The sequence below is a fragment of the Lissotriton helveticus genome, chromosome 10 (assembly GCF_964261635.1).
Source record: "Lissotriton helveticus chromosome 10, aLisHel1.1, whole genome shotgun sequence".
NCBI lineage: Eukaryota > Metazoa > Chordata > Amphibia > Caudata > Salamandridae > Lissotriton > Lissotriton helveticus.
Genome location: NC_136071.1, coordinates 10064399 through 10080012, shown reverse-complemented (window position 1 = coordinate 10080012; position 15614 = coordinate 10064399). Strand labels below are relative to the sequence as shown.

The 15614-nt window shown below is 47.7% G+C and overlaps 1 protein-coding gene across 1 annotated transcript in view; it reads right to left on the bottom strand.

Annotated features, from left to right (window-relative positions):
- LOC144785312 (uncharacterized) overlaps positions 1-15182 on the bottom strand; it is a 110332-nt gene extending 95150 nt beyond the window's left edge. Inside the window, exon 1 of the mRNA XM_078664280.1 lies at positions 15123-15182. Coding sequence (XP_078520406.1) covers positions 15123-15182 — 60 coding nt within the window. The remainder of the gene's footprint in view (positions 1-15122) is intronic.
- Positions 15183-15614: the final 432 nt, after the last annotated feature.

Here is a 15614-nt window from a genome sequence, read left to right as displayed (position 1 = left end):
ATGCAGGACGGAACGGGGGTTGGGCTGAGCAGCGGCAGGGAGCGGGGTGGAGGGGCACAGGGCACAACAATTGGAGTAAACAAACAAAAATCAAAACCGGAGAGGCACAGCGGGCAGCGGTGGCGGCAGCAATCAGGGGGCGCAACAATATGAGTGCAGAGCAAGAGCGAAACGGGCACAGGCACAACAATTACAATACCGGGCAATAATGAAAATTAAAATACAAGACCAGATCCTTGGCGAGCTCAGGGGCACAGCAGCTCAGGGGCACACCAGAGGCACAGCGGGCAGCGGAGGCGGCAGCACTCGGGGGTCAGGCACGAGGCGGGTGGAGCGACCGTCTCTGACCAGGTCAGGTCGGGTCACCTACTAGAGGTAATAAAGTCACTTAATGAAATCTTGAATAAGTGTGGAATCTTCAACAGCTCCAACTGCCAAAAATGTCATATTCAGTTCTGTCCCAAACTATACCATCTGGTATAGGAACGGCTGTGATGCTCACTGCTGACAAGTCTCTTTGTTCAAGATGGGATGATTTGTGTGGCTGGAGAAGTAAGTTCACTTTTTTACTTGCTGTGTCCATTTGAATATATCTTCCATTTATCAGCAAACGCAGAGTTATCACGAGAGCTAACCAAAGTAGAAAGAAGAATATACCCAAAACAATCCATAGTTCAATCCATGGTTAAACCAGATAAGTCTTTTTCAGGATATGAAAAAAGTCTATTGCTTGTTCTTTGAAAGTTCTTTGTGCTGGATTCGTTTCAGGTTCGCTGGGATCCACAGAAAATGTATCAAAGTTAATGAAATAGCCAGAGGCAGTTCTGTCAATGGGTGGAATTGCTTCCGTATTCATTGAAATCGCTGGAACCACTAGATCACTTGTTACATCGTCGTAGACAGGTGAATCAGGACAAACTGTTACTTGGGTCTCAAGAGGAACGAGTTCCATAGCTTTGTTGCTTAGTCCTTCTTAGCTCACTGTAGGATCTTCAAAGGTGATGAGTCTCTTAGTTTGAACCTCTTGAATTGTAGCTAGTGGAGTACGTCTGCTACATCCAGTCCACTTGGCCTACTGCTTAGTATCAGCTACATAGTGTTGTTTGATCAGGTCGATGGACACAAATTGTTTCTCCTTTTTACCAGCAAGGGGTGGCAGTAGTACTGTTCTTGATCCGTGGATTGCTAGGACAGGTACTGGTTGTCTGTTAGAAAGCCCAAATTCCTTTTTGTCTGCGATCTTTTCTCTGATGGTTGGTTTTTCCCCAGTAGTGGTTGGCTTCAGGAACACGTTGCTTTGTTTCGATCTTAGTTCATTTAAGTCCTGTAAAACAGTCAAACGATCTTTGATAACAAATGTCTTATTTTCCACCACTGTTCCATGACAATCAAGATCCGGAACCAACATTCTTGTCCCAAATAGGGCCTCATATGGAGTGACACCCCCTAGAGAACTTCTTGGCAAATTGTTTAGACTACGTTGCACCCCATATAGATGTTTGACCCACCCATCACCCAAACATAATACCCTAGGTGTTATAGACTGCTTTATGTCCCGTGCTTTTCTTTTTACAACAGAATTTCCCTCTGGATGGAATGGAGAAGAGTACCGCAATTCAACGCCCAAACTGGCCATGGCTTCTTTGTAAGCTCGTGAGCTAAACGCAGGGCCTTGGTCAGAGTGTAGTGTGCCTATTTCGCATGTGCCGATAAAGACTCGCAAATCTTTTATAACAGTTAGAGCGTCAGCCGAGCGCTGAGGCCACATCCAAAGGAACCTTGAACATGAGTCCACTGCGACCATGATATATTTATAGTTACCATCCCTTTGTAAGGGACCGCAGTGGTCCAGGTAAACACAAGCTAATGGTTTATCTGAAATTAACAGGGGTGTCTGCGTAGGACGTTTCACAGTAGAGACTTTCATTTTTTGGCAAATTTCACAGTCCAGTACATAGTTTCTGGTCTGTTTCCTAATGCCGGGCCACCAGTATTGTTGTTTTAATAACGACACTGTGGCGGAAACACCTGCCTAATCAGAGGCGAGCCCTTCATGTGCTGCTAGGATTAGTCCTAATCTATGTTCCATGTCTGGAATTACCCTATCCCCCACTCCAGGGATTCGAGCAAACGGAAAATAGTTTGCATCAATTATATATGAGTATTTGAGTGGAAACTTTTTAGGTAACGCTGCACTGCTTCCTTTGCTTGAAGCATTGACAGCCAGTATTATTTCACTGTCTATTTTCAATTTTGAACGAGTGATTGCAGCTATGGAAGCCGTTTGCACAACCCCCTTCGCGGCTTCATCAGCCAATGAATTCCCTTCAACGTGAACGCCATCACGTTGATGACTCAGCATGTGTATCACGTGGGGGTTTTGTAGTCCGTTTCGCAACTGAACTACTTGTTCCTAAAGCGTTTTATGCTTAATTGTGCCACGTTTTGCATCTTTGAAACCATTTTGAAGCCAATTCTGTAAATATTCATTGTAAGATTGAACACAGTAAAAGGAATCGCACACTATGAGTGTGGGGAATTCGCGATCCGTATTTTCAAGTGCCATTATGAATGCTTGTAGTTCAGCTCACTGAGCTGTACAATCTCCTAGAGATTGCGTTTTCGTGACCATAGGTCTGAATTTTCCATCGCGCTTACGACCTTTAACGTTCGCGCATGCAGCACTATAAGCTTGCATACCCCCGTAGCGGGTTGTGCTGATCCATCAGTATAAATTATACATTCATACTGGTCTAGAAGTAGAATTTCATCAAGCAGAGGACATTCGTGTTCGTATTGCAGGAATGCTTGTGTTTTTAAATAAGGATCAAAAACGTATTCAACGTCTGTCGCAGCAAGAGAATTAATCCATTGTATCCAGCTTGGATGTAAAGCTTTGGCAATCAGAATGCTTGCTTTTGTAACTGCCTCTAAAGCTGGTACAGGAGTTACAACCATAAAGCTTTTTCCCTGTGCTAGTTCTCTTTCTTTTGCTACAGTGGTTTGAACTGCTGCCAGAATTCTTTCTGTCGATGTAAATTTCATTTCTGCTTGCGTGTACAAATGTGATTTGTATGCAATTGGTACCTTTTCACCTTCATTAAAAGTTAAGTAGGTGAATCCGCATTGACCAGGAATGATTCGGATCATTAAGTTGCGTACGTACTGTCTGGTTTGGAAACAGGAAACAAAGGATTGTTCATTGATGAGGTGCATGTTTCAATCACCCCTTGGTATTCAAGTTGATCTAAGATCTCCCTGGCCTGTTGTTTAGCTTCTTGCTTAATTGGATACTGCCTTTGTGCAGTTGGTTGATTTTTTAACTGGATTGTGTGGGGAGGTGAGTCCTCATCCCATCCTACATGATTTTTCTATAATACTGGGGCTTGGGCAACTGCCAATTTCCTGGCATAAGTATATTTTAAATGTATTGGAACATGGTTGGAGAAGGCTGGCATAATGATGTCTTTACCATGTGGGCACGTTCTGCTAGAAGTATATCATAACCCTTTGAAAGTCACTCCCAAAAAAGTACTTTCACTTTTCTTGGTATGTTTCCCTCCATCCAGAGTGTTATTTCATATAACCTATGTGGAGAGCTAACCCTGGTGTCAGCAGGTTCAACTTGAATGTCCTCATTCAGGTCCACTGTCTACAGAAGTCCCTTCAGGTTCTGGCGAGCTATTGATACTTCTGCTGCGCTGTCCAACATTATCTAAGCCCATTCCTCGGCATGTCTGATCTTTAGACCTGCTACTTTCTTCTTGGTGAATTGAGGTTTTGTTTTTCTGAACCTGTTGATCGTCTTTGGACTTCACGCGTTCTTCTTTTTGATCTGACAGTCCTCTTCTTTCGGATGTCTGTGACGATATCTGAAAGGTACGAGAGGAACATGTATCAGTATCTTGATACCTGTCAGGTTTTCCCAAATTATCCCTATTTCTGAGGTTATACCTCCTTTCAGAGGGCTCCTTTTGAGGAGACCTACCTCGGGATTGAGAATCTTTCTCTTTTGACTGTTGTGTGTTATTTTCCCACTTCTTTTTAGAGGAGGTAGGAGTGTTTTTAGTGAAGGCCTTTTCAGGACTTTGGGGTTTAACTGGTTTCCCACCCAAACTGTCTCTGCCTAATTCTGCATGGGAATTTTCAATTATTCTGGCTAGTTCTTGTGGTTGTTCTGCTACATAAAATTCTCTTAATTTCTGGCGGATTGCCACTGATGCAGCTTCTCCTTTAATATTGGATAATATTATTGTTGAGACCTGGTTAACATTTTTCAGTAATTTTTATACCTAAATTCAGAACAGGCTCTGCCCCATATTTGTTTGAATCTGTTTCAGGATGTCTGGTATTACCGCCATAGACGGAACAACCAGTGTTTTTGTGTAGATAGTAGCGAAGACTGTGGCCCACGTGGTGCAGTCTTCCAGATGTGGTGCGATCCCCATCGGTAAACAGATAGTTAGAATTGAATGTTTGTCATAGGGACTGGTATTTGGGAAATACCTCTTCGATTTGAGTAATTTCTTGAGCTATCCAGAATGGAATTTGTTCACGTTTTGCGGGCAATTTACCCATGACTGCGTGCAAAGTCTGTGGTGTGATTTTTAGTGTATTCCCCTGGTGAGAGGTTTGTTGTGGAATAACTAATGGTGGTTGGACTGTGAGAGTCCGCATGACATATTGGACTATTTGTCTATAAATCTTGATTAACTCTTTGAGTTGAGCCAGTAATTCTACATCTGTCATTTCTTCAATGTCAGGATGTGGTGTGTAGCCGTCTAACACCGGCCATGTTGCTCCTGGTCTACCTAGTGGACCGAGCCTGGTAATGTGATTTCAATGTTTTAGGGCGCCTTTACACCAGAGCTCATGCTCCTTGTATGTGAGTGAAATTTCAATATCCTCGAAAGGAATGTATTCCTCAGGTGGTTCATCTTGTTTGTAGAAGTGAAACACGTTACTGGATTTGATTCTGGCAATACTATCCATGAATAGAATTCCTCTGTCTGGTGATATTCATGCCTCTATCACAAAAACTGCCCTACCACCTCTTGATGTTAGGCCATGTTTTAAAAGTTTGAGAGTGATGCCTCTCCTTAAATTTGGAGGAATAATTATAGCATTCCCATCGGTTTCATAAACACCTGTATAGTTTAAAGCTGCTTCGGCTTGGTCAGCCGCAGCTCCACCAGTTTCGGTGTTATTATCCCCGCTTAGGGACATTTTGTTTAATGAAAATTGCAGAGCAAGTTTCAAGGTAACAAAGATAAGGTGCACAATATTTTGGAACACTGTATCCTTCAACGTTGAACAAACCAAACAGCTAATACATAGGATTTTTCGTCCTACTCAGCTATGGCGGATATTATCCCTTTACCCTTTCCAGACGTCTTATGGAGTATTATGAGTAGGGGTCTCTGAGAAAAGAAAGACTGAGTTCAGTATCTAGCATTAAATTAGATCCTTACCAAACCGTTGGGCGCCATGTAGTGTAGTTCCTATATCCCTGATAGGCTCTGTGCATTGGAATAATATACACTATAGTTGTGACATAGGAACGAGGTCAGTATGCCTCTATTGAGTACATTAAACATAATTACTTTGTGTGCCAGCTAACTCAGAGGTCACTAGAAACTTTCTCGAATGAAAAAGAAGGGATTAGTTTCTGACAACCGCATAAACATCAAACTGATGCAACTCCTACATAGGAGTCGTCCCCCTGTGCACAGCGTAGAAGACCAAGGGTTTGGTTTAATCTTGTCTGGAAACAATAAAAATAATACGATGGGTTGTTGATTAGTTTTAATGACCAACAGTCCTTTTCAAGGTTCACTCCATTCAATGAATCATCATTAATCAAAACTTCATGATGTTCACATGTAGGCGTTCAAAGCTTTAATCCGTATTCATCCCCATGTGTGATTAATCCCTATGCATTTCGGGCATGAGTTCTACCCTTCGTCAGGGGAGCATTCTGCAGGTAAAAGTGACATATATATTCGGTCTTAGATGGAAGTATTGCACATGGTCTCAAATAAATAAACTAAAATGAATACAGGACGATAGTGAGCATACAAGGATAATCACGTGTGTAAGTGTGTACTGGTGTTAAACCAAGGAAAAAATTGAGAGTGATATTCATGCCTGGGGGGGTGATGGGGTGACTAAGAATGCACAACAGTTGCCGAGGGTGTTGCAGAGACTGGTGTCTCGCAATGTAAACCGTCTGAAACCAGTAGACATCATGAGTGTGGCACAACGTAAAGGTGAAAGTGGCGAGTTAAAACAGCAATGTGTAAAGATGCTGGTCAAAGTGCTAAAATACCGGTATAAGTTGCATCCGGGCGCAAATAACAAACCACTAAGAAGGTGCCGGTGAGTGTAACAACATGCAGGGATAAGTGCAACAAAGCCTAAAGGAACAAAGAAAGATATCTCACGTGTTGGTGACGGGTGACGAAACTGTAAGCTCTGAGGGGAAAACAATATACAGAACGTTACGGTGAAAAAAGGCTATCCGGTAAAAAAGTGAAACTGTGAAAAAGCGGGTGCTCATGGAGAGGTACTTACTATAGAAGTAGTTACAGGAGCATATATAAATCTCGCTGATGTAGGGCAGCACGTCGTGTGGCCGAACAAGTGTAAACGGCGTGAGAAACGCTGAACTAATAAAGTTGAAAAGTATGAACAGGCGGACGTGCCGCTGCCGGGTGAAACATAAAGAGAGGACTGGTGAGGAAGGGTGACCGCCATCTTGGAGCGGGATGTGAATGAGAAGCGCGAGTAGCTGAACAAACGTAGGAATCGATGTGAGCTATAGGCGTGTGATAGGTCATGGATCAGGTACACTAAAGAGACAACTGTAAAATGACAAAAAACAACGAACAATGACTGCACATGGCAACAATTGAGAAAAGAGAAAAAATTAGAAATTATCAATGAGCAGTCTGTAAGAAATAACGTGCAGGAATGGCTGAAAGAAAATACATCACTAGATGAAAGAATAAATGGTACATCAAAGGTAACACAAAAACTCCATTCTGTCATTCAGCCCGTTAGGCTGCATCATGCACAGATAGCGTATCCAAAAGTTCTCTCTCTGTAGGAGTCTATTCTTGTTGTGGCTGCCTTCAACCTGCTTAATCACTTCAAGAATGAGAAAGCGAAGTTGTGAAACGTTGTGTCTTTTCTCCATGAAGTGTGAAGCCACGGTGGATTTCTGATTTTTCGTTCTGATATTGCTTTTATGTTCCAAAATACGGGTACGTATTTTCCTCTCTGTATGGCCAACATAACATAAGCCGCAGGGGCATTTAAGTAAATAAATGACATTAGACGTATTGCATGTCGCATTCACTCTCAATTTGATGGTGGTACCCTTCATGGGGTGATGAATAGAATTTCCTGGTATGGAGTTGTGACAATTACTACAATTGTAACATGGTACCAAGCCTTTGTATCTGGTTACCTGCTGGTCTCTTGAGGTGCGTGTGAGCAAATCTTTCAAGTTGGGTCCTCTGGTATAACAGAAAATAGGTTTGTGTTCAAAGAGACCTCTGAAGTCTGGTTCACTGCTTAGCAATGGCCAATGTTTAAGAATTATATTGCGATACTTGTTGCTGGTTGTTGAGTATTTGGAAACAACTACCATACGGTTCATATCTTTTTTTGGTTTAGCTGACAGTAGGTCCCGTCTGTTTAGGGCTTCACATCCATTTTTAGAGGTTACCAGAATATCTTCAGGATATCCACGGTTTTTTAACCTGGTTGACACTTCATCAATTTGTTTGTCACATTCCTCAGGATCTGATACGATGCGTTTAACTCTCACAAAATGAGAGACGGGTAGGTTGTTCTTTAAGCCTGGTCTGTGAAAGCTGGTGTAATGTAAAATACTGTTCCGGTCTGTCTCTTTGCGAAATAGATTGGTGGAGAATTTGCCATATTCCAATTGTATTTAAACGTCCAGAAAGTTGATCTGACGTTGGTTGTACTCCCATGTGAATTGTATACGATCGTCTATGTCATTGAGTTGATGTAGAAATTGCATGAGTGTGCTGGCTGTTCCTGACCATAAGATGAAAATATCGTCAATAAAGCGAAGAAAAATCTTGCCGGGTTGTAGCCAAATGGGTTTGTTAACAATGTGTTGTTGTTCAAAATGGTGCATGAACAGAGTCGGAACAATCGCAGAATTGTGGCACCAATAGATAATCGTTTCATTCAGTCAATCGAGCATGCTTCGTTTCTACAGAGTTGCACAGAAATAGATAGACGGGCATTTCAATGAAAAGGGTTTACTGAACAGTCTTATTTCTCATGCAAGAGATATGAACTGCTACAATCGTAAGACAGAATGCGAAGTACAATACGTACAGCGTTTGCAGTAAGATAAAATAATACTGTAATAGCATGGTTTGTAGCTATGGCATATATTCATAAAAATACATACATAAATAACACAAGCTAAAATACTCATCTGGTGCTTCTAAAATATTCCTACCCCAGTGTACCTAACCTAAGTGTAGTTCGAGGGAGGAAGTAGGTGCTGTTTAGCTATAGTCTAGTTTAGCTATAGTTGCCAAGAGTCCCTCTAGGTTCTAGTCTGCTCCATACCTTAGAATGAGAGAGGTTGGAATCTCTTTCTCGGGTCTCGATCTCTAATACCCCGCAAGAGGAGTCAGAAACACTGGAACTGGATTCTCTGCGAGGAGGATGGCAGCATCTGGTCAGTGCGTCAGTTGGGGACTTGACTTCCTTCCGAACTTGACGTGGCGAGCCGCGTCTTGCAAGTAGGCAGTCGAACCATGGACCGAACCGTGGTTTGCCATGGCAAGTGAAGGCGTATTTATACCTTGAAGGTGTTTAGGAATGACAGTATTGACTTAAAAGTCGGGCATAAGAATGTCATGAATGAACCCCTAAGGAATAGATGTTCATGCATGATAAATGAGTTCTTGGGGAAATCAATATCCAAGCAAGGGGAAGTCCTAAAGGCTTAAGAGTCCAGTTTTCCAAGAACCTGTTGTGACGTAGATGAACGGATGTAAGTAGCCATGCCTGTATTTGGTTAGCATGGACCATGCCTAAATAAGGGCTGGATTTCTATGCCTAAATATGGGCAATGGGAATTGTACCTATAAAAGGGCATAAATCGGGAAATTCATACGGAATCTAAATCGACACACAACACCGTGGTACATACCACTGTAACGTGCTCCCACCACTGTGGTACCTAGCACTGTACCGTGCTCCCGCCACCCTGGTACCTACCACTGTACCGTGCTCCCGCCACCCTGGTACCTAGCACTGTACCGTGCTCCCGCGACACTGGTACCTAGCACTGTACCGTGCTCCACCACCGTGGTAGCTACCACTGTACCGTGCTCCACCACCGTGTACCTACCACTGGAACGTGCTCCCGCCACACTGGGACCTAGCACTGTCCTGTGCACGCGCCACCGTGGTACCTACCACTGTAACCTGCTCCAGCCACCCTGGTACCTACCACTGTAACATGCTCCCGCCACCCTGGTACCTACCACTGTAACGTACTCCCGCCACCCTGGTACCTACCACTGAACCGTTCTCCCGCCACCCTGGTACCTACCACTGTAACCTGCTCCCGCCACCCTGGTACCTACCACTGTAACGTGCTCCCGCCGCCCTGGTACCTACCACTGTACCGTGCTCCCACCACCGTGGCACTTACCACTGTAGCGTGCGAGTAACGCCGTCTTCAGGCTGAACTTATTGTTCTGTTCCAGACCCGAGGAAGTGGACTGTGAGGATCTTAAGCTGCTGGTCGATCGTAAGACCCGGCGCTGGGTGGAGGGGCTAGGGGGGTGCCATGGTATACAGAGGCCACTGGGCCTCAACTATGGGGTGGGTGAGAGTCTTTGCCTCTGGTGTCTTTGGCTCTGTCCTACTCTGGCTCTGCCCATTGGGCCAAGTCCATCTTTGTCATCTGTGAGCAGTGAAAGGCTTCTCAGGGAGGCAGTGTGGGTCATATCAAGAGCTCAGACCTCACAGCCATCCAGCAAACGCTGCAATATAATGCCCCGCCCGGTGCTTTTATTTAACATAAAGTACTTTAATCAAAAAGCAAAAGAAACTTCTACAGAGTCCAAGGGTGCCTCAGATCCCAGGTTGCAGTCTCCGTAAGGTGTCCCTGAAATGCTGATTCCCTCCATGGCGCCTGCTTCCCCGTCTCTCTCCGGGTCGTTCCTGGTCTAGGGTAACTTTGACAAATATATAGGTCTGGGCATAGATTGGGCATGGACGCAGAACACCATAATTTACCGCAAATGGTAGCTCCTAGGTCAGTTCAATAGTCTTTAGGCTCAACAAGTTTGCATTGGCAAAGGTAAATCTTCTAGTAACAACCGTCCTCATGCCTGTGCTGGGTTCAGTCTGTCAGTTCATGAATTGCGCAGCCCATGGTTACCCGCTCAAAAGGCGTGGTGGAGCAATGGCACACCTTGGTGTGGTCAGCGTCTTCGCACCCCTGGGCTTCACCGGTGGTGGATAGCCACAGACGGCGGTCTTATGCTTCTCCAAAATTGTGGGGTTGACCAGACATAACATAACATAACTTGTGTATTTGTAAAGCGCGCGTTCACCCGCAGGTCTCTTGGCGCTGAATACAGATGTTCATTGTACCCAACTTATTGGTAGTCATTTTATCGACCTCAGATGGATGAAAGGCTGAGTGGACCCCCGGGGTTAGAACCTGTGACCATGAGGTTGGACACAGGCCCCTGCAGTGGGCGCATTAGTAGGCACGATGGAAGTCATGGCCTTTAAGCTGATGTGGACCAGCGTTCGTCTTCGGCAGACGCGATCTCTGGAGTTGGGGCAAGAGGACTCTTGTCTTTGGCAGTTGTGTCCCTCAGGGCTGATGTCGGCAGCTCCTCGACTGCGGAAAGTGTGGCCTTCAGGCCCATGTAAACAGGTGCTCATCTCACCCCACAGATGGGCACCTCTCGGTGCAATGGCCGCGCTTCCTCCCCTGGACAAGAACCTGGGCTGCAGCCATGTAGCGTGCTTTTCAAGTTAAGCAATGTGGATCCAATGTCTATGGGTTCAGACCGGATGTATGTCGTTACTACGCATGCATTTACAATACATGCCTTTACACGCAACTTTTACAACGCAAGTCGTTACAACGACTTGCGTTGGGGGGCGCTGGATAGTGACTAGTTTAATTTACTATTCCAACTCCAGTCCCCGTGGATAGTAGGGAAGGAGTTGGATAGTAAATTAAACTATTCCCTACCCTGGAGCGCCCTCCAGCCCAAGTCGTTGTAACGACTTGCGTTGTAAAAATTGCGTCATAAAGGCACAGCGTTGTAAAAGTTGCGTAGTAAACGCTGTTCCCCGTTCAGACCTTGCTTGGTTTGGTTCTCTTTCAAATTACATTTTCTGGATGCTCGGCAGACACAGCCTTTGTGCAATGTGATGGCTCTCGTGGCCGACGGCAATGGTGCTGGGCTCCAAGCACGAGGACACGATGGAGTGTGAGGTCTCTGCACCTGGCTGTTGTCAGCCTTCCTAAAGCAGTAATCAGGGACAGAAAAAAAAGGTCGAAACGTCCTCACCTTGAATAACATAAACCGCAGGCCCAACCCCTCATCCCTACCATCTAACGAATAAGTGTTCAGAAAGAACTAAACGTCAGCCCCTTACTAACAAGGCCGTCAGTGACTTTCTGAAGCCGGCCCGATCTCCATCCTTCCTCATCTCATTGCCTTGATCTCCACTGTCCATCCATGGGAAGATGGCTCTGCACTTTCACCGTCTGCGGAATCTGTGTCCAGCCTGCGTCATGTGCCATGCTAAACCAGGGGCCACCCAAAAAATACTCAGACTTTCACCACACACAGAGCCCTACTACCACACGTGTCACATGCCTGTACACATGTGACATGCACACAGGATGTCAGCCAAGGTGTGGGATTCATATACAACAAGGCGGGTGAGTGACGGCACTGCAGTGCCTGCGAGCGCCGCGCCTCACCAGCCTGTGATTGCTTTTTAGCCGCAGTGGGAGCTTAACTGTAATGTACAATTGCATGTGGCTTGCAGTTGTTTCCTTTCCTGAAAGTAGAGGCCGGGCCACCACTTCTTAGGGCGCTTTTAAATACAATGGCTATTCCGTGTGCCACTGACTCACCCCGCATTAAGGGTGACAGGAGATGCACAGCGCGAGCAATGGAGCGCGTGTTCACGCGCGCAACCTGATCCTATTCCGGCATGCTGCGCGTGCCCATCTCCTGTCTCCCTTTTAGGGCCGTTGAAAGCAGAGTCGACAACAATAGGTCTCGCAGGCGACAGCACTTTTGCGTTGTATCGCCAGGTGCGAGACCTAAAAAGGAACCTTAAACAAGAGAGATCAGTAGAACGTGCTCTCTTCTGGCCTAATGCAAGTGCCAAGCTGTTGCATTTGCCAATGTTTGTAAGACTGTTTAGAAAATGGAACCGCTTCAAAGTGCTTAAAGAAAAGAAAACATATCTTATGGTTTCTCAAAACTGTAGACGGATTTCAATCCATATAGATAGTGTGGATTCATTTTAAAACACGTTTCACTCAAGAAACTCTGAACAACATTTAAAAAGAATAGGAAGTGTCAGAATATAAAGAGAAAGCCTGACCAAGACCTCACCTTTACATTCCACAGGATTCAGAGATGTGCTCCTCTGCGGTAGAACAGAGAGCGGAATTATGGGTCTCCTGGAGAAATGCCATGCTAAGTACACCTGCTGCCTCAGACGCCAGCGAGTGAGTACAGCAGGAGGCCCTGGCCTAAGCACCATAAAAACCTCTGTCTGCCATCGCTTGTGTTTTCATGCAATATGTGGGATGCAAGGAATATAGCAAAAGAGCAACAAAGAAAAGCAAACCTCTTAAAGTCTTAAACTCTTCCGCCAGACCCCAGCAAAAATATCCCTGTTGCTGCACTTTCACAGACACACAGTAGAGGAGGGGGGCAAGTAGGAGCCAGGCTGAGCCTGTAGAGAAGGAGAGAGGTCAGCAGGTGCCAGGCTGAGCCTGTAGAGGAGGAGAGAGGTCAGCAGGTGCCAGGCTGAGCCTGTAGAGAAGAAGACAGGCCAGCAGGAGCTACGCTGAGCCTGTAGAGGAGGAGACAGGCCAGCAGGAGCTACGCTGAGCCTGTAGAGGAGGAGAGAGGCCAGCAGGAGCCAGGCTGAGCCTGTAGAGAAGGAGAGAGGTCAGCAGGTGCCAGACTAAGCGAAGCCTGTAGAGGAGGAGAGAGGTCAGCAGGTGCCAGGCTGAGCCTGTAGAGAAGGAGACAGGCCAGCAGGAGCTACGCTGAGCCTGTAGAGGAGGAGACAGGCCAGCAGGAGCTACGCTGAGCCTGAAGAGGAGGAGAGAGGCCAGCAGGTGCCAGGCTGAGCCTGTAGAGGAGGAGACAGGCCAGCAGGAGCTACGCTGAGCCTGTAGAGAAGGAGAGAGGTCAGCAGGTGCCAGGCTGAGCCTGTAGAGAAGGAGACAGGCCAGCAGGAGCCAGGCTGAGCCTGTAGAGGAGGAGAGAGGTCAGCAGGTGCCAGGCTGAGTCTGTAGAGGAGGAGACAGGCCAGCAGGAGCTACGCTGAACCTGTAGAGGAGGAGAGAGGCCAGCAGGAGCCAGGCTGAGCCTGTAGAGAAGGAAAGAGGCCAGCAGGTGCCAGACTGAGCTTGTAGATACGGAGAGAGGCCAGCAGGTGCCAGGCTGAGCCTGCAGAGGAGGAGAGAGGTCAGCAGGTGCCAGGCTGAGCCTGTAGAGAAGGAGAGAGGTCAGCAGGAGCCAGGCTGAGCCTGTAGAGGAGGAGAGAGGTCAGCAGGTGCCAGGCTGAGCCTGTAGAGGAGGAGACAGGCCAGCAGGAGCTACGCTGAGCCTGTAGAGGAGGAGAGAGGCCAGCAGGAGCCAGGCTGAGCCTGTAGAGAAGGAAAGAGGCCAGCAGGTGCCAGACTGAGCCTGTAGAGAAGGTGAGAGGCCTGCAGGTGCCAGACTGAGCCTGTAGAGGAGTGGGGAGGCAAGCAGGAGCCAGGCTGAGCATGTAGAGAAGGAGAGAGGCCAGCAGGTGCCAGGATGAGCCTGTAGAGGAGGAGACGGGCCAGCATGAGCTACGCTGAGCCTTTAGAGGAGGAGAGAGGCCAGCAGGAGCCAGGCTGAGCCTGTAGAGAAGGAGAGAGGTCAGCAGGTGCCAGACTGAGCCTGTAGAGAAGGAGACAGGCCAGCAGGAGGCAAGCTGAGCCTGTAGAGGAGGGGACAGGCCAGCAGGAGGCAAGCTGAGCCTGTAGAGGAGGAGACAGGCCAGCAGGACCTGCGCTGAGCCTGTAGAGGAGGAGAGAGGCAAGCAGGAGCCAGGCTGAGCCTGTAGAGGAGAAGGGAGCCCAGCAGGAGGCAAGCTGAGCCTGTAGACGAGGGGAGAGGCAAGCAGGAGCCAGGCTGAGCCTGTAGAGGAGGAGGGAGGCCAGCAGGTGCCAGGCTGAGCCTGCAGAGGAGGAGAGAGGTCAGCAGGTGCCAGGCTGAGCCTGTAGAGAAGGAGAGAGGTCATCAGGTGCCAGACTGAGCCTGTAGAGAAGGAGACAGGCCAGCAGGAGGCAAGCTGAGCCTGTAGAGGAGGAGACAGGCCAGCATGAGGCAAGCTGAGCCTGTAGAGGAGGAGACAGGCCAGCAGGAGGCAAGCTGAGCCTGTAGAGGAGGAGACATGCCAGCAGGACCTACGCTGAGCCTATAGAGGAGGAGAGAGGCAAGCAGGAGCCAGGCTGAGCCTGTAGAGGAGAAGGGAGCCCAGCAGGAGGCAAGCTGAGCCTGTAGAAGAGGATGGAGGCCAGCAGGAGGCAAGCTGAGCCTGTAGACGAGGGGAGAGGCAAGCAGGAGCCAGGCTGAGCCTGTAGAAGAGGATGGAGGCCAGCAGGAGCCAGGCTGAGCCTGTAGAGGAGGAGGGAGGCCAGCAGGAGCCAGACAGAGCCTGTAGATGGGGTAGGGGGTTTGGTATCCTCCATAGCGGTTCCTCCAATTGCCTATGCACCCCTCTGTTCCTTGGGACGATGGAACGTTCCCACTTGATATTCCATCTGTGGGGGGGGGGTTCCCCTCGGTGAAGAGCTGTACCTGCGCTGTGGCGTTACTATTAAACCTCTCTTCAAGCACATCTTCCCCCTGCCCATTCATTCCACTTTTCTACACCCGCGACAGAGCTCGGGATCGTGCTGAAGAACACCCCAACCCCCAGGACAGGCAAACACAACACCCCAACCCCCAGGACAGGCAAACACAACACCCCAACCCCCAGGACAGGCAAACACAACACCCCAACCCCCAGGACAGGCAAACACAACACCCCAACCCCCAGGACAGGCAAACACAACACCCCAACCCCCAGGACAGGCAAACACAACACCCCAACCCCCAGGACAGGCAAACACAACACCCCAACCCCCAGGACAGGCAAACACAACACCCCAACCCCCAGGACAGGCAAACACAACACCCCAACACCCCAGTACAGGCAAACACAACACCCCAACTCCCCAGTACAGGCAAACACAACACCCCAACCCCCCAGTACAGGCAAACACAACACCCCAACCCCCCAGTACAGGC